The sequence below is a fragment of the Micropterus dolomieu genome, linkage group LG10, assembly GCF_021292245.1.
Source record: "Micropterus dolomieu isolate WLL.071019.BEF.003 ecotype Adirondacks linkage group LG10, ASM2129224v1, whole genome shotgun sequence".
Taxonomy (NCBI): domain Eukaryota; kingdom Metazoa; phylum Chordata; class Actinopteri; order Centrarchiformes; family Centrarchidae; genus Micropterus; species Micropterus dolomieu.
The window spans coordinates 7,420,395-7,442,823 of NC_060159.1; the positions used below are offsets into that span (position 1 = coordinate 7,420,395).

The 22,429-nt window shown below is 42.1% G+C and overlaps 1 protein-coding gene across 4 annotated transcripts in view; it reads right to left on the reverse strand.

The window, feature by feature from the left end:
* nrxn3b (neurexin 3b) overlaps window positions 1-22,429 on the reverse strand; it is a 297,359-nt gene that overhangs the window by 29,249 nt on the left and 245,681 nt on the right. For 3 of the 4 annotated variants that reach the window (XM_046060480.1, XM_046060479.1, XM_046060483.1), the window contains 3 exons: window positions 18,466-18,637; window positions 9,378-9,467; window positions 7,352-7,662 (listed from right to left, as the gene is read on the reverse strand). In XM_046060480.1, the coding sequence (XP_045916436.1) occupies window positions 7,352-7,662; window positions 9,378-9,467; window positions 18,466-18,637 (573 nt within the window). The remainder of the gene's footprint in view (window positions 1-7,351; window positions 7,663-9,377; window positions 9,468-18,465; window positions 18,638-22,429) is intronic. The other variant, XM_046060482.1, reaches the window with a different exon arrangement.

Genomic DNA, 22,429 nt, shown 5'->3' on the forward strand with positions numbered 1-22,429 from the left:
GTGTGTGTGTGTGTGTGTGTGTGTGTTTGTTTGCGTTTCTGACTGATGAGTGTTGTTTGCTTGCCCCTTGGTGTGTGAGTGCCCCGCCGTGACAGTGGAGGCTGACAAGACAGCAGGTTTACGTATACACACACACAAGCATTCCCGGAGGATCTATATAAGCTGTGTTGTGAGGCATGGGGGACATCCATTACACAACCCCCTGTGGTTGAAAACCCCTAGAGCTAGCTGCTGGTTCTCACACACTGAGAGACAAACTGCCCTGAACACACACGCACTCACAAACACACACCAAGAAACAAACACATGACCTACAGACATGAAATTGCAAACACGTTCACACAGAGAAGTCTAATGGAAATAGCACCTTGTACATATTCCCTTGCAGACCAAATAACATAAAAGATTCATAAAGAAAGTTACAACCGAATGTTGCATACACATTCCAGACAAGACAGACAATCCACGACAGTGCTGGAATGAGTTTGTCATGTTGATGGGGAGGACTATTCCCCCATCACACATTGAAAATCCTCTGATATTGTGCTCCTGTATTTAGGCTATGTGAGTGGATGAGGCTGCAACAGGGCTGAGTGCGTGTGTATGTGTGCTCACAAATATATGCGAGTAACTTCATTTGGTTGTCCATGTATGTAGACATGTGAGAAAACGATTAGAAGATCTGAGAACTGTGTGCATGTATGTATGTGTGTGTGTGTGTGTGTCTATCCCTTTAATGAGCCACACACACACCAGCAGGGTCTCCATCAGTCCTCTGTCTCCTAATTGGACCTACTGAGCAAATTGCGGACCTCCATCATTCATCTCCCAGAATTCACTGGGAGCCAGGGTGCTTTGCAGGGCACCCAGAAAGAGAGGTATAAAGACAGATACTGAAGAAGAGAGAAAAAAATAAGGGATAAAAGAAGCATCCCGAAGAATACCTGCAAACTAGTTTGACCTTTACACAATTACTGGCAGGTCTGGGCAATGGTTGTGAGGGAAGGTGATCACAGGGACCAACTAACTGAAAGGAAAAGACGCAAGACAGTAGATGGAGAAGAGAAGCAGATCCGCCTACACACACTCATGCTGTCTCACACACACACACACACACACAGACACACACACACACACCTGTGCGCGGTCACACACACGAGCAGATGAACACACTCATCAAGCATCATCTAGCAGACAACCACGTGGAGACGCGCAGCATGCTGCCCAGCGCCTTCCTCACCACCTCTTGAAGAGAGAATAAATCAGTGATTATCATATATCCCCAGGCGTTAGGCAACATCTCTGATGTACGTTAGACGGACAGAGTAAAAGAAGCGAGTCGAGGCAAACAGTGCGGGGGAAAAAAATGGTTGCTTAGTGCGATCATGGTAGCTTAGTGTGCAAAATATCATCTTGCAACAGTGCGGGATGATTCTGGTTCATGACCTTTGCTGCATCTTTTCCAGTCTCTCTAAACTTTCCCTCTCTCTCCACCGCATACTATCTATCATAACACCTTGAAATTAATCTGAAAATACAGAAATCACACTGTGCCAAAGAAGAATCTGTGCTGTAACGTAAAATTATTGTCATCATGGACTGTGTATCCGAGCGCATCGATATGGCATTATTTCCCATTTCTCCAAAGAAAAAAAAGCCTAATTAAGCTGCAAACAATTTACCTCTGATTTTCTTGTCTCCTGAGCACCAGGCCAGTTGAAGATGATGGACGTGAGCAATTTCTTTAACACGGCAACCATGCAAATCACTTCCAGTGTCTCTCCCTTTGCGGTTTTCCCCCACGGTACTGTAGATTGCAGCCTCCTTTCCTAATTGTTCCCTAACATCTTAGACCAGCAGGGCGAGTTAATTGAGAACGAGAGACGTTGATCTCCCATGATAAAGACCTTGCATAAATGAGTATTCCCAAAATGACTATCCACATCAAACCAGCAAGCATAAAATCTGTTCTTTGGTTTAACCAGGATTCCGCAGAGCTGAAGGGTCAAGGTGGCCACTTATCAAGCTGTACCTATTTCAGCTTATTGAGATTTTTCCCAGTTCCTCCTAACTGAAGTCCAGTGACGTAAGTGTTCATCAGGAGCTTCCAAACATTACATGTTACCAGAATGAGAAAATGCAAGACAAAAAATTCTAGCACCTGAGTTGATAATCAACAGAAGTTAAAAGCAAAATGGGGTTTGGAATGAGGAACTTCTGCAATACAACATCAGCATTCCTACGCAAAGATATAGCAGCATGGATAAAGGTTTAGGCCTCTAGGCTTGCTAGTAAAGACTTAAAGTAGAAAGTACAAGATAATCAGAAAGGGTTACGAGATGACTGGTAATAACACTGGTGTCTGACGACTGGTGATAACAGGAGCAAAGCAAAAAGGTAGGGAACACTGGTTAGTCATTTTGCAAGCCTCTACATCTTAGACACAATTGTAAATGATCACAGATATGCATATGTGTGCATCAAAATCGATATATTGATAACATCTTTTTAATTTAACTAATTTTTCCTCCTTGTCAAAGCCTGGTGCCTACTTTACCCACAATGCATCTCGACAGTCTAACTCTCAGAGACTTAGCTATGTTATGCAAGTAGCGTGTAATGTAGCTTCAAGCCACAAGCCTCAAGCAGAGGTGAGGAGTGGGCTAAAGAGATCTGGTAAGCTCACTTCTTTCTGACTCCATACGCCCAGATTTTTTAAATTTTCAAACATGTAGTCATGTAGACATGTAGACCCAACTGATTTTTCAGATTTTGTTCAACTGTGGAGCCACGAAAGGCTTAATATTACTTTCACATATGCAGTAGCATGCCACAAGACTTCTTGATAGATTTTGATATAAAAAATTGGTGGAGGTCCCCTTTAATGGGAGATTATCTGCAGTTCTCCTTACTGGCTTTTCATGCTGCAAGCTACTAGTATTTGAATTATGTGTTGTGTAACTTCAAAAATAATTGTCAAGCCATTTAAATTTCAATACAAACCACTTATAGTATGAACACTGGAGCTCAGACAGCCAGCAAAGCAAATGTCAAACTGTTTGTTCTTTTGGAGAGAACACGTTGCTTGATAAAAGCAGACAGGGGTCTGTATGAAACTACAATTCTGCTTAAAGTAAACATGCTTAAAACAGGACAATATTTATTCCATTATTCTTGTTTATATATGGTGACCTTTGAATTACTTCTTTTCTAGACATTGTTTACTTCTTCTTGCCAAGTCAATAAAGAACTAATTAATATTTATGATGATGGAATGGAGTAAAGGGCTTTTTGGACAGTGTGAGATTAGTTCATGGTGAAGTTCTCAGTTTTACTTCTACATGATAAAGAGCGGATGTTGAATATGTATATCTTACATACAACAGTGTAAAAACTACATTGTCTTCCCATTACGTTAGCATTTCTGTGTGCATGCATTACCATGGCCAGGAATGGGCAGTATTTATGTGTATGTGTATTTCATATACATTTCAAATACAAAATAGCTTCATATTTTGTATGAAAATACTTGAATATTTGATCTGTTAACTGGTTGCCTGTCAGATTTATTGCATGAATCATTATCGACAGAAAAGCTGTATCTTTCAAACATTGTCTACTTTATGAACTGAGCCAGTGTTCTGGTGAAGGGATAGATTGAATAGGCAGATAAATAGAAGTATTGCAAAGTGATTTCACGGTAGGCCTACCTTGGAAAAATATTTTTAGTATTTCTGAAATACAAAAATACAGTAGTTTATTTTGATATATGGCGTGGCATAACATAACCTTAAAAGTACGGTGTTTGGTATCTTATTTTAAAACATATTTTGATATTATCTTTGCCCATCCCTGACCATAGCTATATACAGTGGGCGGGAATGGGCATGCAACTAAAGCTAACATGGTTAGCATTAGTCATCCCCCTCTGAGGCACACGATCAAAGAGATGTTCAGACTGCTAAATGGATGAAACAATCTTCAGAAGATATGCAGGCTCTGAGAGCAAGATTGTGAGTGGGAGGTGGGTGTGATCTTCAGAATGAGCCAGGTCGTTGACATATCTAATGCCAGGTCTCAGACCATTTATAATATTTATGAAGAAATGCATAACATGTGGCAAAAACTCATTAAAATTGCTGTTATAGTGAATTTCTATATATTTATCCTCTCAGAAAGAAAAGAAAATCACACAATTATCTGTTTTGCTAACAAACCATTGCCAACTGAAAATCTCTCAAAACGAAGTGTTTAGGGGCTGAAAAATGTAACTGATTATGGCTGAGCTGCTTGAACCGATGCAATTACGTTATAGTTTTCAACATACTTATTATAAACTTCAAGCTTTCCAATTCCACCTTGTCCTTGTGCATGTACCTGAGTACACTTTCAACAAAGATGAAAGTAGCTAGCATGTGTGTTTCAAAAGCTGTGCAACACTAGTAGGCTTATTATTTTCCATTTTACTTATCAAAAATATACAAAATAAACATTTTACCTGCCTACCTTGACTATCATTTTATGTCCTTGCATAGCCAAATGTTGTTGCGTTTAGTGTTGCAAGAAGACAGATGTTTACAGTAAACAAGTTTTCTATCCGTCCTCTTTTATGAAAGCAGCTTAGAATATACACGGTGTAGTAAAAAGGGGTTAGAAAAATGTGTAGAAAATGCGTATGATCTGCTAATACACTTGTTACACTTGTTAAAGCACTTTGTAACTTGTTTTTGAAAAGTGCTCTACAAATAAGGATTATTATTATTATATTATAATACATTCAATTACAGTGCAAACTTTATTTGGTTTGTAGTGTAACAAATGTGTTTCTAAAATCAGATTTTTACTTTAAAAAAAAGACGATTTAAAGAAACAAGTCTTTGGTCCCCAAGTGAATCACCTGACCCACAGAGTGGCCAAGTAACACAGTGACAGAGAGAGTGAAAGGAAATGAAACGTGTCTGTAGTGTCGGTATGTCCCTGCGGAGCTATCATTAATTAAGCGTGAGATTGGTTCTCTCCACTTCCCACCCCTGTATCTCATTCTGTGGATCCCAAGAGGCCGGGGGATTCGTCACTTCTCACCTCTGAAAAAGAAACAGCTTGTGTTGGTGAAGTGGACCGAAAATAGATATCTAACGAGAAGATACCTAAACACGCATTTCAGCCTACATGCGGGCACACACCCCTTACCCCTAAAACGCTTGCACACAAGCTTGAGTCCAGCACGGTGTCAGATGCCTATAGCTCTCTTACAGCACGGCAGTACATCACTAATGATGGCTCAACTCCCTCAACTCCTCTATACTACCCTGAGGGGCGGAGAAACCTGCCAAACTGGTACAGGTCCTCTCCTTACCTCTCACACCACGGTATTTGACAGCCAACAAGGGAACTGTAAAATTAAAGGCCTTGGCAAATGAAATTCTGTGACACAGCGGTGTGAATCAAAGCAGACACTGCCATGGGAGGCTGTGGAAGAAGAATGAACAAGGCACACTTGCAGAAGGAATACAAAAGTAAAGTAAAAAGTTAGAGAGAGCAAAAAACTACATTTTTATTGTTAAGTTACCAAAGTGCATCGCAAGACATCTAACCGCTGCAACCTGGGTATTGACAAAAAAAGGCATAGCTTCATCATTTCACCTTGAAAAGGAGAGTACTTTGATATAAAAGCTCTGTAACAGCATGCAGAACTGTATTGACTTCCTTTGATATTAATAGCCTATGACACAAAATGCCATTTTCTCAGCGATGCCACGTTTTTTCTTTTCTGATGTGACCTTGTTGATGGTGCTGGAGACGGTGGTGTAATGTATCTCAGCTCAGTCATCACCGCAGATTACTGATGCTACACATAGACAGAACGGATATGGACTGCTTTTCTTTTGATCCAAACCTTCAAACCCCGCACAGGGAGGCTTGACACTGGGCCCTTCTTTGTCAGCTCTCTCCACATCACAGGATATTTAGTGGCTTTCTAATAGCTCTCTGGCTCCCACCACACTTGCACTGATAGAGACATACAAGTGTCAGCGCTGACATGAAGGGCCATCATCACTGCGCATGAGGCAATCTGCTGTTGAGGTGAAAAACCTGATAACAGTGTTTCCCTGTCTGTCGTCCACCAACCAACCGCTTTCCAAACCCTGTCTCACCCCCGAGGGAGAGTTATTGCTTTAATATGAACAACGAATGGCCGAATTTGTCCTCTGGGTGTCAAAGGACTGCTCGCCGTGATTACTTTCTTGGCACAGCGGTGACATTCATTGGCTTGGACTCAGGACGTATTGGAGAAAGGCCTCCGTTAGGCTGGATTGGGTGAGTGACAAATAGAGACGGACAGAGACAAAAAGAGAGAGACAGAGAAAAGGAGAGAAATGTAGAGAAAGGGAGCAGTGGCAAGGCTGGCTTTGCACACCTCAATGAACAGCAGCGCTTCAATCCTCGACAGAATGAGAAATACAGTATCCTGACCTTGACTGATCAAGCAGGGAAACAAGCAGTGCTGCTACAATCCACCCACGCATGGAAAGTCACAAAAACACATGAAATAGTGGAGTAGAGACAAGAGGACTTTTGTTGTTTGACATTTGCCTTTGTCACATTTTTAAACCTGATTATCGAGAAAACAAAATGTTTAACCCACAGACAGACTTCCACAGAACTCGGGAAAGTGGGTACCCATATCTCCAACAAGGACAAATGCAATTGCACGCCACACTACACTTCCCTCTGAATGGTAAACAATCGGCTTAAGGGAATAGTTAGACAATTTGGGAAATACTCTTATTTGCTTTCTTGTCGAGAGTTAGAAAAGAAGATTCACGTCTGGACAGTAAATATGAAGCTGGAGCCAACAGCCAGCTTAGCTTAGCACACTAGCAGCTCTAAGGCTCACTTATAAACACGTTATATATTTGTTTAATCTGCAGACTTTAAAGTCAAAACGTCATTTCACTTATCTTCTACAGGGAGTTATGTATGGGATATTTTTGGCGCAGTGACTTAATAGAAGTTATTGGCCCAAACCAAAAATTTGTTGAGCACATAACTCCCTATAAATCGGTGATCTGTCGCTTTTACACAATGTTTATTGCACAGATTAAACAAATGGGATATAAAGGAAGTGAATCATTAACACAGTTAGTATGTGTACTGTAGTTCTTAACCATCTCAAGTGCATGCAAGTGTATTCCCTGTTTGTTTTTTCAAACATGAGAGCACATAGAGGTCAGAATTTAAAGCTGGAAATGTCTGGTGTCCAACGTAGAGTTGGAACACACAATGACTAACCGCACACACATTCAGAAGAAGCATAAACATCTCTCCTCCCATCAGCGATTAACCTTACCTGAATAGTGGGTGTTGAGCGCTGTTTGCGGGTGGTCGTGGTGGAGAGTGTGGTGGTGGTCTCAATAAAGGTGGTGGACATCTCCGGTGGCACGGAGGTGGTGGTGCGTGCCGCACCCCTGCTGGCCGGCACGTCACCCACCAGCCGCACGCTGCCATTCACCTTGATGTTGACGTGGCCTTCGGCGGCCATGTTGAGGACTTTAAGGCCATTGTAGTAGAGGCCGGAGAGCTGGCCCTGGTAGGGTCGCTTCCGGTCATTTCCGCCGATGGAGATAGTGGCCTGGGTGTTGAAGATTGTCAGCTGCCGGCCTGGGGCAGGAAGGAGGGCAGAGAGGGGTTAACAGGTTCATGAAAAAAATCTGAGCTAACATACACATAAAGTGGTCATGAAAAGCTCTAATTTTGACATGTATCGCCTATAAGAGGAACAACCCCTTCACTGAAAGATACTGTAGGTGCAATAACAGAAAACTTCTTTTAACACTATTAATTTACTGCTTGATAAAATAAGTGTGGATGGAGTTAAAATGGTTAAAAGTGTAATGACATGCTTTTACACTGAAAAATATGTAACTACAGTATCTGAACAACCCCAACTTTATGTTCATTATAAAAGACTGCAGCTATATGGACTGTTATCTTTCCCTTTGGAAGAAAAAGAGACTAATTCAGCTAATGCTGAAAATAATAGACACAATGCAGCTATAGCAACATTGTAAGGGATGAACACATGCAGGTGTGAAAAAAAGATTTGAAAAATGAGCTGGAACATCTTCCACAGGCCCTCTTAATATTTGCTGGACAAAACAGTGGACTGGTAACATGTGGTAAAATGATTAATACATATTTATGAAGGCTTTGGCATATTATGATATGAAGTGTGAGCAATACACACTCACAACATGTCATGGTGAATTTCATTAGGCAAAGCCTTAATATCATTGTCAAAACACACTGCTCATGCATTAATTATGAAATGAAAATACACCAAACATTCACAATGCAGGTTTCATAATTAAAAATCTAATTTGTATAGTTTACAGACACATAGCATTGCAAGCTTTTTATATTTGTGGGATTCGCACAATTATAATACATAAAACAGCGGGCATGGAATGACAGGGAAATGACAGTTCATATCACAGAAGCGAAAATGAAATAGCATGTGTGGAGTCATGCATGCAGCAGTAATGGGATTTTTCAGACCTGTCTGTGTTTTAGCGATTGTTAAAGGGACTTTATAATCAGGTTAAGTTGTTTATGTGCAATGAACTTTAAATGCAGTTTATCATTATATTATTGAGTAAGAAAATTTATTATGCACCAAAAAAACATAGACTTTTTTTTAATCCCCGCAAATGTTTTAAACATAAACAAGGTGCTGACTTGATCATCTCAGTGATTGAAAAGCACAACTCTATCAGGGCGCAGTGCACCTTAGCAGGCCCACTGGGACACTTTGTCATCAAAAAAGCTCCAATTAGCTCTCCATCACTAAACAAGTGAGGATTTTATCATGTGTGATGTGCAGAACTACAATCATATAAATCACAGCCGGGGAAAGCACCTGCTGTTTGGAAAGTTTTCAGGGGGATCTGCCCACTGATTAATTTGCTCTCAAAGATTGCAGCGGATTTGAGCCAAAGGAGCTAATTCTCCTCTCAAAACAATCAGCCTACTGTTGCTGCATAGATAATGGCTTCTACTAGTTAATTTTGGTGAAAAAAGATTAGGAATAATAAAAATAAATCTTATTGTTGCACTGTTTATAATATCTTCCCAGTCCCTTTAACTGGACACCATGATTCAACAAAAAATTAAAAGATGACAACGAGAAAAAGGGGAAAGAAAAGAAAAATAAAAGCAAAGGAAAGAATAAAAAGTAACAAAAAACGCTTTGGTTTACTTGTTTTTTTAAAGGGTTTAAGGGATGGTTATTCATTCTCAGAGGCTGAAAGGGAACAAGCCGATGAAATGACAGAAAAGAAAAAGATAAACATTTTAGAAGTTTGATAAAGATTTACCTTTCTCTTGAAGCCAATCTTCTACTGGCCGGGTATATTTGAACGGGATTTTCTTATTTGCCATTTGATAGCGCTCAATGTCGCTGTTGCCTTTAAAGTTTGAAAGTTTAACAAACAGCTTGAAACAGTTGGCAACAGCAACAGACATCATACATTTATACAGTAGTTTATAATGAGTTTTATCTTTGTTTAGAAATATTTATAAAAGCTTTATGATCATTTTTTTTCAACTAGCTTTAGTTTAAATGTTATAAATTCATATTTATATAGCACACTCCACACCTATATTTAACAAAATATCCATGGATTTAAAGCACAACACATAACCATAGCAGTCATGGAAAGGACAACCTGCATAAAAAACCTGAAAGAATAGGTAAAAAACACAGAGAATTCAGCATATTACATAATAAAGACAAAAGAAGAGATAGCAAGTGGTTAAAAAGGTAGACATGCATTTACTGCCTTTCTCAGAAGCAAATTGAGGGTAATTAATGTGCACTAATTTCCCCACTGGACACCACCTGCTTTTACATTTCAAGGGCCAAGGGATGATTTGCCTTAGTAGCTTATTTGGAAGGCCATGACCTTGGATTTGAGTGTGGTGTTTTTCTGTTATTTTGTTAAATGTCCATTTCTGTTTACCCACTGCCTCTGTGTTCTTGTTCAGGTTTTGTTCGTTGAGCATTGCTTCCTTGTTTTCTGTTATATTTAGTTACTTCTATCCTTGTGTCTGTAGCTTTACTTCCTGTTTTATTTTGTAATTTTGGTGATTGTCTAGCTTTGTTTCCCGTCTACCTTGATTCCCAATGCGTTTCACCTGTGTTTAATTGCCCTGCCTTTTTGTGTGTGTCTGGTGTGCCCCTGTATATATTGCACTCAGTTGTCTGCCTGGCCGAGCTCCGGGTCGACCTCCCGAACTGTTCTGTTTCCCTGAGGTCCCGTGTTCCCTCTCTGCCCTGCCATCAGGCCACCCGCCTGAGGTCCCCTGTTCCCTCTCTGCCCTGCCATCGGGCCACCCGCCTGAGGTCCCCTGTTCCCTCTCTGCCCTGCCATCAGGCCACCCGCCTGAGGTCCCCTGTTCCCTCTCTGCCCTGCCATCAGGCCACCCGCCTGAGGTCCCCTGTTCCCTCTCTGCCCTGCCATCGGGCCACCCGCCTGAGGTCCCCTGTTCCCTCTCTGCCCTGCCTTTGGGCCACCCGCCTGAGGTCCCCTGTTCCCTCTCTGCCCTGCCTTTGGGCCACCCGCCTGAGGTCCCCTGTTCCCTCTCTGCCCTGCACTGTTCTCTGTCCTGCCCTTTCCAAAAATGGACTTAGAGACTCAGTTTGGTTTTTTTGTTTGTTTTTTTTCAGCCCTGGACTCTGGCCCTCTTCCTGTCCTCCCCTCGCCCACCCTGGCTGGTCTTGGACTTTTTAGGGATGTCTGGTATCTCTTGGTGTCTCGAAGGAGGGGGGGGGGGGGGGGGGGGGGTGTTATGTCATGACCTTGGATTTGAGTGTGGTGTCATTATCGTGTGTTGAGTGTTTTGCCCTGTGCCCTGTTTCCCGTGGTTTCCTGTTTCCCCATGTTTTGGATTACTCTGCCTTGTTCTGGATTAATGTTACTTTTGGATTCTTCCTTGGTTTGGACTTTTGCTTGCTGTGCTCCAAGTAAGCCTGTTTTTGAGTTCTCATTAAATAAATCCTCTTTGAACTGTATCCTCAAGTGTCTGCATTTTGGGTCCACACCTCTCTGCCTCCACTTTACTCAGCCTGTCTGATAGGAAGGAGCTGTGCTGGTAGGGAGGTCAATGATGGAGGAGGAAGTGGTAATTATGTATTAGTACAGCAGACCGACTGTGAGGGAAGTCCCACAATGACACAGATTTGAGGAGGACAATGCATACAAATGAGATCATTACTGACATGGTGAGAGGTCTTTTGGGTAAAAAAAACCGCTACACCAAAGATGCCACATTCTCATCTTCTAAGACCGCATTCCACGTATATGGGAATTAAAGTTAATAGGCCGTGGGTTTGCTTAGTATTATTTCTGGCATGGTACGAGTTCTCTTTGTGTATGCGCAAAGGATGCAATACTTTGTCTGACAGTCACAGAGGCATTCCCTCTGAAAAGCGCCACTAGGCTGTCGACACTGAGAATTGAGACGTTCAGATCTGTCTTCAAACACTTTGTGGTATGACAAAAGAGTGTGAAGCCTGTATAGAACTATGAATGACACCATGATGTCATTCAGTACCCAGGTGGGAAGGTATTTGGAGAAAAAAAAGGCACCAGTACGCCATTGTTTTTAACACAAGTGAAAGGGCAAGGCTTCATAATTGTGAGAAAAGACCTTCTGGAAAGGTGTCACGTTTGGCTGCTAGAATTCTCTCAGGTGATTTATCTATTGACATCATGCACACACACTCATAGGGATCTGCCTAACTAAGAACATGACCATAGGGAGTCTGGCTACGATATCATGCTCGTCCTTGTACCCATAAATCTTTTAGAACATCTTATTTCATGTTCTTTCTTGGTTCAGTTATTTGCTGCCGCTGTTCTCACCTGCTGATTCCGGTCGTACATGAGGAGTGAACACACCGCAATTACATTAAACCATTCATCAAACCACTTACGCACCAAAGTAGTTAGGTAAACCATAAGCTTCTTTCCTCCTCCTCTCAATTCTATCTTTCTATCGTTCTTTCCTACCTTCTGCATTCAGAGGAAAAACCAGCCAAGTGCTCAGTTTACAGCCAGCTGGGAAGGAGTGTGGATATGGCTGCGAGGGAGCTGAAGGAGCTAAAGGACTGTGTCTGCAGCGTGCCAGCAGGTTAATCAGTTACTAGCAGGACTCCCTCCCCATTCCTTTGATCTCAAGCAGGTTTCAGGTGGCAGCCAAATACACTCTCCTTTGGACAAGGGCCACAGAGGGAGGCATGATGGTTGCATGTGAAACCAGGGGACAGACGGCGAGGTTAGGGGTTTGGGAGAGTAGGTTGAGGATTGGGGCAGAAATAACAAGGGAGGGAGGGCATGAAGCACTTACACTACTGCTCATTCACAAATTGTCCCATGGCTGGAGTGAAATCCCGTATAAGCTCGCCGTGCATTGCTAAAAGCATGGTCTCAGGTATAGCTCTTACATTGTTCTATTTGATTAATGAGGTGACAGTCCTCTTGTAATGAATACACCACGAGCTAATTGTCCAACTAATGAGAAAAATCTCTCTAGTTTATCAATTTGATGTTCAATTTCAAAAGGTGACTCCAGAATGGATGACCTTGCCAATAAAAGCACTATTGTTTATTATAAAATCACTCTGCCTTCAAGGTTTTTTATCCCAGAGCGGAGTGGACAGATATTTCCTCACACATTTTTCATCAACCTTTCAGTACTGCAAAGGGGAAAGTGCAGTTTAGCACCATCATGTGTTTTATGTTTTGTCACTGCCAGAGAGCCCATTCTAGTGTAATCTAAAATCTATATTACGTTTTTTTGGTCACACATGTTGTTCAACCTAGATCCCTATGCACGAACAAAAATAATAATAACAGCAATTTGAGTGTTTTGTATGTAAACTTTTGTTGTTTTCTTTAATGGTTTTGTTTTGAAACTCAGGCAGAGACATCCTACTTTCCTTTTCTTAATATTTTGCCGCAAGAAATATTCATGCAAATCTATGTGAATCAACCATATTAAGGTTGTCTTAAAGGTTTTATGAAATGGTACTCGCGAGATATTTCTGTTTTTGCAAGGTTAAGCTGGAGAAAGCTCAGTCATGTAGTTTTGTGCACCAGGATTTAGCAATACCTAAACCAAAATGCTTGCTTATTTTGATCTGACAAAACCACACCCACAAAGTCCTAATCAAGCAGTGTGCTCTTTGATTGTTGCTTATTTAGTTGTGAATATTTCAACTTAAAACCAAATTTTCAGGGGCTTTCATCTCTATTCGTACATGTAGTTGAGACGGCAATCACACACAAAATATATTATTCCTCATTAGTCCTACTCTGCACCATTGACAACATCACATATCTGCTCACTCAGGACTATTTTTCTAATAAACATGTACTTGTGCAAAACATTACTGGACAACCTCTTACTTATTCTGTAACAACGTATTTCAAAATACGTCATTTCACATTTTACTGCATGCACAGCTAAGTGGCTGGATGCAAACATTTTTTACCCTGTAAAAGACCTATATTTTTATAACTTCCTGCTGTTTTTGTGCTTAAAACAGTTTGTGTGTGTGTCTTTTTTAGCCCTAATGCAGTCATTCAACATTTTTTCTCCCAGCCAGAACAATGTCTAAATGTTTCCTCTTTGGTGGCAGCTTTTCAGTCAACACAAACACTGGCACGGCGACAGTCATCTGCTGCTTGGTCGCTTCCTTCTATTCAGTTTGCTTGCCAGACTAATCTCACTGGGGTTCCATCACAGGGCCAGTGCTGAGAGCGCATCAAAACTGTGAAAATGGCTACTGTGACAGGCTCCTGGCATTCTCTCCATTTGGGGATGATGAGTACATTTGATGTACTGCGGCCCTGTCCAAAAATCATCATTCCACAGCTCAACTCCAGAGCTAGCTGTTGCAGCCCCTGGTTATGAATATCCTGCACCACCCACATCCTTTCCAATCTACACCTGACTTTCATCTCTGTCTCTCCTTACTCTATCTCTGGCTCTTCATTCATCTACCCAAGTTTCTTTCTATTCTCTCTTTCTCTACAGCCCACCATCTATCTGGCTATCCTCTGCTCCTTCATCTGCCCTTTGCTATTCTCTTTCTCCCTGTCTCTCTCCAGTGCAATCAGCCCTCCTTGCTCTTCTTGGCTGATTCAGGCCTCTTCAGCGACAGCCACAATCCTGGTATCATTTATCTACTTTCACTCTTTATTCCCTTTCTCTTCTTCTCTACCCATATATATGTCAGCTCTTTCTCCTTTTTGTCAGCTTATTCCTGTCATCTACTCCATTAAATGCTTCTGTATTCACTCAGTGGCTGCATTTCTTTTCTGTTCACCAATGTCCCTCTGTTTCTCCAGCTTGCTTTCCCTCCGTCCTCCTCTCTCAGACGTCAGACAAAGCCCGTGCATAAATTCATCATTTATCAGGTCGCTCTGAAATTTATGGTGCTGAAAGGATGAATTAGACTGGCGGCTTCTACACTCAGCTTAGTCTGAGTTCTGAGAACGACAGAGATTGTGTCTCAGATAGGGCTAATCATGTTTGGCCCCGAGGACGCGTGGGGATTTATCTTGCTCCCGAGGAATTGTTTTGTCTGTATTTCAAGACAAAGATTGGCAGATATTTTGAAACGGTGCTACTCATTGTGTCTGTTTCAGGTTGTAGGAGTCGTAACATTGTGTGCATCGGTGCATGGATAAAGGTCTTTGTGTGTCTGAAAATGAACACAAGGCCATTCTCGTTAAGACCAACCCCTCTTGTACCCAGCACAAATGATGGAACGCACACACACTTTCCCAGAGGCCCAAGCAGAGTAGTTAGGCCAATGGTCATTCATCTGAGACAACGCATGAACCTCAGCCAGCTCTGGCAAAGTGTGATGCACAATTTCAGCCTTGCTCGGTCCAATAATTCTTTGATTCAAGGATTCAAACTCACCCAAAAATGATCATGTATTCCAAAATCAAAGAGTACAGGGATGCGGAGTGTTATATAAGGACGTTGGAACCCTCTCACTAAACAAAGACAAGACCCTGCAGTAATGTGGGTTGACACAAAAGTACACACAGTTGTAGGGGAGATGCACAGCCCTGATGAACACCGAATGGAAAAGGATGAGAAATGCGGATTAAAAAGAATTTCAGGACAAAAAAAGAATGGAGATCTGAGAGGGCGCTGTTAGAGGGTGGGGGGATAATTAGAGAAAGGAAGAGACAAAGCAGTCAGCACACACATACACTCAACGCCCACACACAAACACACACAAAACACGTGTAAGCTGCTAAAAGCCTGACGGAAATGCTTCTGTATGGGATCAGTGTGGCTATATTGCTGCATAAAAGAATGGAAAAAGTCCTTCTCTGTCTTTTTTCTCAATAGTCCGAGCATTAAAATGAACAGTTTTTACCTTGTAAATCTGTTTGTGACAATCACTCTCGGTAAATTGTGTGTAGTTTAAATATTAATTTACAAAAAAAGACATTTAAGCAGATTTCTTGTGGGATTAGTGTGCATGACATCATTAGCATAGGACCTTTCCCTCTTTCCTTTGTTTCTGACCATCTGTACTTCCCGAACCGTCAATAAAGGCAAAACAGAAAATAAAAACTAAAAGGTTAAAGGATAGTCCTGGTTTATTGCAACTTCGGTCGCCATTCTTAAAACGGCGCCTATTAAACACCTTGTTTGTGTCACTTGCCCCTTGCTCCTGACTGAGATAACATCTTAAGCGATGTTAGATGGTTAGATAGTTATGTTATCTTTTCAATTGTTTGACTTGTGTCTAGTCAAGTACCGTAGTTGTTCTTGTAATTGTGATGGGCAGTTTGGGTGATAGTTTTATTTTTACCGTTCTTTTCTTTTCAAAATAATTTTCGCTAACCTGGAGTTTGGTTTAAAACTTATATGTTCGTCTGACTGCATGTGCTTCTTGCCCCATCGGACACATTTTTAGTGATGTCGACACATTCCCAGATGTCGGTAATCAACTTTAACTGTTGGGAATGCTAAACAAAACTAGTTATCCCTAACACAAAGCAAATGTGTGTGACCCAGCATTGCAAAGGAGGTCATGGTGTTAAAAGGTCTTGCTGCCATTTAAAGCAGATCCTTACTCCTCTATGCGTTGGTGGGCCAACTTTTTAAACACTGCTGTTGAGATGTCCAATTTCCACGCCCCAGGCTTTTTTACAAGCAGCTTTGAATGACAAGCAATCCACCAACACCTTTGTTTTCACCTATTCCCTACCAGGAAGAGAGGGCATGCACGGATCCGGTAACTGTTTATTGAACGACCTGAGAGCTTTGTGGCGGCTGCTGCCTGCAAGTTAAGCATTCGGAGTGTGAGAAAGCAGTCGATGAGTCTGCACCCTAACATGTAATTACTCATGAGATGACAATGCCTTTACAAGGGAAGGAGGGTGAAAAAAAAAATCAATCATCGTTGAATTACTATCACTAAGTGTCCTGCAAATTACCTGAGCAGAAGAGAAAAAGAAATTACCACGCATTCGATCCTCCGACCTCAACTCCATTCCAAGACAATGGCAGGCGGACAGAAAGGGAACAAACCTCAATGGGATCACCTGGAAGGAATCCAAAGCTAAAAAGCCAGAGTTTCTGTTGTGCATTGCTTAAACTGAGACACAAACCCAATGGCCATTTAGAAGTGATTTCTGAATAGACCCTGGCTTTGGATCATGGATATTGACAGAAGTATTGACAGAAGCTTGAGAAAACAAACACCGAACGCTGATGCAGAAGGCATTTTGAGTGAATTAAAAAGGTGGAACGGGTTCGACTGTTATCTGAAATTACTGGCCATTAAAGATGGGGAATAGTTGAATTCTTGTGTAATAAAGGCCCATGATCTAAAGAGGTATGACGAAAACTACCTCTGTGCAATAATCGAGTCACATCTGTCTGATTAGTTAAATTCCTTCAAAGAGCGTTTGCGCATGTGAGTGTGAATGCGTACGTGACGGAGACGTCTCTCGGGTGTGTGTTGTGTGCCACATGTTTCTCAGTATTTTCTGGTATTAGTGTGGCTGAAACGCAGTTATGAAACCCGTCTAACTTTATCTGTTCAACGAAAAGCGAAAGACGGCCAACGGCAAAAGAAAGCCAGAGACAGAAGAGATAAACATCACCTGCGCTGGCATTGAACCAAACCAAAACAGCGTGCCAGGTCACACCAGGAGAGGATGCTGCCCTGTCCTTGGTGAAGGCATGCAACTAGGAGCACGCTGTAGGGCTGCTGAGACATAGGGCTGAGAAGTGAAAGGGATCAACTCCTATTTGTTTGCTCCTTACAATTGGGTAGCATCAGCATTTTGCACATTTTGTTTGGTAAAAAAAACAAACTATTTTGGCTAGTGCACCTAGTGATGCACTGTATTTGTGGACACATTTGTGTTCACATTAGCTCCACATCTGTCAACGTAACACTATTTAATATGCAGCATTGTCTATTTATTCTACGTATGGTTATGTCTTGCTGCTATTTTACCTCAGAGATTAATGAAGTTTCATATTATCTTTTGTCATTCCAACTTCTCCTTGCCTCAACTGCCACTTTGTGCCCATGTTGCTTCGCTGTGTGTCTGCTCTGTATGACTAAGTGATTATTGAAGAGTGGGTAATAGGGAACAAGGAAACAAAGGTGGCCTCTCCTAAGCTGGCTGGCATGGAGACACAGATATCAAGGACAAGGAGAGCCAACTTCATTTAATGGTCTGTTAAGTAGAAGCATGAGAGGATATTTTCCATCCTTCCTTCCTTCTGTCTCTCACCCTTTCTCTCACTCTCTCACCTTGCTAGCTAAGCGGCACATATCTGTGCCAAATGAAGGGAGTGTCTGAGCCTCCAAATGGAGCGGGTACTGTTTGATGACCCTATTTGTATTCTGCTGCTGTGCTGCTTCTGCTGACCTGGGAATGAGAGATACAGCCAGGCAGCAGCTTTATCTGGCCAACAGGCCACCCTTGGTTTCTGTCTCTATCCTCTCCTTGCTTGCCCAGCGACCAAATGCCTCTCTGTGCCTTTAAATCCCTTTCCTGAAATGAACTAGCCAGATGTTGCACAGTTAATGCCTCTTGCAAGACAAAAGATTCTAGCTTGGTGTTCTCCTCTCCTGTGGAGTCAGGTGTGAGGCCACGCAAGTAGAGTTTTTAGAGGCATGGTTTGCCACAGGAGCATAGTGTGTGCCAGCTACTGCGACTGCATGCCTCTTAGTCTTCTCAGACTTATGAACAACTGGAGAAAGTGAATGTATTTATATTAGCTCTTTGGAATTATTGGTGGTGCCCTCTGCTTCAACAAATAGGTGGTGTCCCGTGGTTTTAAAACTACAATTTTACTCTAACTCTTGCAGAGTTTCATCAGAAAAAGGAATACGAGTGGCAGTACCTGTGGGAAAGTGTTCATTGACAGGCCAGTTGTCCACCTGTAAGGTGGCGTTGCCCCCGTTCCTGGTGAATCGGACCAAATGGTATTTGCCATCATTTATCTCTGTGGTTGTCTCCTTAACACTGATGTCCACTGTCCCAATGTTGAATGTCACACCTACTTTGCCTTGTTCCTGGAAAAAAAACACAGAGAAGAAGAGCAGACAAAGTTAGTGGCCTGATTCCAGCACTGAATGAAAGTCTTTAAATATAATACTTGCTGAAGTGGCAATTGCCATCAAATGCAGGGAGCTCTACTTCTCAATAAGAGAAAGTCACATCAAATCCGTCATGACTGTCAAAGCTGCTACTGTGCCAAGATTCCACCTATTGTTGTGCAGCAATTAATTCATTATACAATAAACTAACTGCAAAAAGTTCAATAAAGATACTTGGATGAATGCTCTCGGCTGGTGCTAATGGTGAACTACTCAGAGAACCTGAGGACGCTAGTGCGCTACGCTTCATTATACCACTGTAATGTGATGAAAATAGGCTGCCAGCAGAGATTGTAATGATGAGTAATGCTCCCTGCAGCCTTTCACTGCTAAACTGGCAGGACAGATGCCTTTTCTGCTTCGGTTCTTACAAACTGTATGAATACCATATGTTTTGTTTAGATCCTAATGCTAAACCAGTTTTACCGTGTCCATAAATCGTGATCCCGCCCCATCATTTCCGGACTCTTCGCCCCTCAACCCCACTAATTTTCATGAGCTGTCAGTGTGTTTTATTGTGTCTGCTTGCGTATTCATGGGTATGTAGGCGTCACAGGCAAAAGGCTTAAGAATGGAGGCAAGGCCTGAGTGAGTGGCGATGGGAAAGGGCTGTGTTTTCTGTGTCATTTGTTTTAATCCCCCACAGGGAATCTCTCAGTGTAATTACGTACTTTAGAAGCCCAGAGCATAGGGACTGTTTCTCATAACAAAACGAAAATTAAGCAGGCATGCACATGGGGCAGACACATATTGTTAACTGATCAGGCGAGACACCGGCCCTGTATGGCTAACTGTTACAATACAAACCTTGATAATGTCAAGCTGAATTTAACCGTGCTCGTAGGCAAAAAAGCACTGCAGAATGTCTACAACTTAAATGACACAGTTAAACCTGCTGAACTCTATTTTATGTTACAGGCTCTTAACACCGTAGAAGAGCACTTAAAAAAGCCAACATATACTTAACACTGTCCCTCATGCTTTAAGATTCTCAAGTATTCTCCAGGTTGAAGAAAATAATTTTAGAATACTATACCACCAGATTATTTTAGCAAGATGTGTCATTTTATTGGTGCCAGTACGCCCTTGGACTTTATGTTTTGTTCTCCAGCAACAAATTTTGCTGGGTTAGTTTACACTGCATTTTTGCTGTATTTATAAAAAGGGAAAGGCAACACATATGAAAAAGAAACAAATATTAACTATTAAATGAAGTTTATTCCTACAGTGCTACTCCTTAAGTAGAGCACCTAGAAAACAGACAGCCCTCTTAATTTCTCAAAATTAGAATCCAGTTTTTGTTTCTTAGCATTTTTGCAAGAACATGGGGGCAGGGATATATTCTTGTCTTGATTTAAGGTACAGTGCTTCCAGCAGACTAGTAACCTTTTTTCTAGTTTTTAAGGAATTAGAAAGTTGACTTGTGTGCGTTGAAACCCCCAGTGACTGTGAATACTGTAGTTTCCTCAACAAGTCCTTTCAACTGCCACGGTGGTCTGAAGTCCTGCACTGTATTCAATGCATCACTCGTATCTATGTTTAAAACACCCTTTGTCTATTCATAAAAGGAAACATGGTATGGTATTACAGTGTGCTTGAGACCATAAAGCAAGGAAGAGCGGCTATCCTCTTTAACAATCTCCTGCTCGGCTAATAATGGAAAAAGAATGTCACCAAAAACACGAGAAAACCATCTCGTAAAAGCCGAGGTAGAGCTCAGAGTGGGAGCCAGACAAACAGAATATCTGAATGTGCACTTCAAGCCTCTGTCAGAGAGGCTGCAAATGGGCTCTTAATTTAAGTAGTTTTCATTAAAACGTAGAGCAACACAAATGCATACAATAAACATGTGTGTGCGCAAGTGTACGGGCACGCTGGCTGCTTATCTGGCAGCAAATACATATAATCCATGCACCTAGGCTAAGGTAAGCACGAAAATGTTGATGATTTAATTTGACAAGGTGATGTTCAGTGTGTGTTGTACCGTGAAAAATACTACTAAAGCATCCTGGCTCTCCTGACTAATAACAGAACCTTTCCCTGGTATAAAAAAAACACTACGTCTGATGGCCTGAACTCATACAAAGCACAGACAGACACATCAGCACTAGTACATCCACTGTGACCTTCAGAGGCTCTGGCAGCCCCGGCTCTCCTGTGTAGTCGCATCAAAGCCACATCACCGACCCACTAATACCTACAAACAAAGACAGATCATCAGCCCCCCCCGGCCCTGGTACAAACAAACAACAAAACACAACGACTGTACACCTCTGTAACCGTGCCTTCAGGCAGTGTGCAGAGAGGGAACTGTGTGTGTGGCACAGCTCTCCATCTCCCTTTCCTTCTTCCTCTGCACTACTCCTGTTGTCCGGCTACCCTTCCCACCTCCGCCACCCACCTGCCAGCCCACCCCCGCGCTGCAGCAATGGTTGATTGACAGATCCAATTACGTTTTTTATTGGCCTGTCGCGCACGAGGCGGGAAAGCACTTCATTGTCTCCTGAGCAAAGGGGGAAAAAATGGCTATTGTTCTCTTAGTGGAAAAGATGATGGCCACTATTCCAGGCGTAAACAAATGATGCGCGGAGAATCACTTCCAAACTTACACACACTTAAATGCAAACACACACACAAAGTCATAGAGTGTAACCTTGCGCTAAAGAATCTTTGTTTCAGTAGCGTCACATGGCAAAAAATACAAAACAGTGTCCAAACATTCAATCAGTCGCCCTCACTAACGCTCAAAGCAAACACTCATAAATATGACATTACAGCACGGAAAGTGGTAATTTACTGGTATGATGTGCTAAAGCCCTTTTATAGTCTAACATGCTCCCACACTCTATTTAATGCCAATCATGAACGCCGACTGTTATACCGCTATAGGAATAGAGATTATGTTTGTCAGTTTGTTTGTGCGTCACTTAAGTGTACAGTATGTGTGGGCATACTCACATTCTGTGTAACTAAGACTGATAAATGCAATTGCAGCGAACAACCCAACCACCCCCCCTCATCTATCCACCCACCCCCTCCTCCTCCGTTGCTGCGAGCTGGCCCGTGCTTGGCACGAGGAGCTCCAGCGGTCCCACGTGACCCGACTCACACTGACATCAGTAATCAGGCCCGCCACAATCCAATTCAGGGCCGATCAATGCCTCCAACACATGCAGCGCCCTGGGCAGAGTGAAAGAGAGAAAATCACTCAAAGCATTGGTGGGCAATCCTGCAGACAGCCATCACAGACAGCCCTTAGCAGACAGCTGCTGTACAGGGGACAAGCCGATCACAATAGACCCCATCCCCTGCTCGCTGAATAGTCATTCTGCTAAGCCACAGACACCAGACAGATACATACATCTGAAAGCCATTTCATGGAGGTGAAAGAGAATTAGCGTGTTTAACTCTGCTGGGGAGAAGAAAAGCTGACAAAAGAGGTATGAAGATAGAGAAAGATATTGATAAACGTATGTGGTTATGTGCCAGATATCTTCTATATGAAGATGCGCATTGAAAGCACTTTAAGGTCAGAGGATGTTATTAAAGTGGGAGATTTTCCCCCCATGAAAAGTACTGCATTGCAATCAAACCTTGATTGAAATCTGGTACGAGCACAAAGTAGTTGTAGTTGGAGGATTCTAGTGGATCTATATTAAGTCTCAGTTAGGGGCGAGGAAGATCTGATATCAAGAATGTGAACATGTC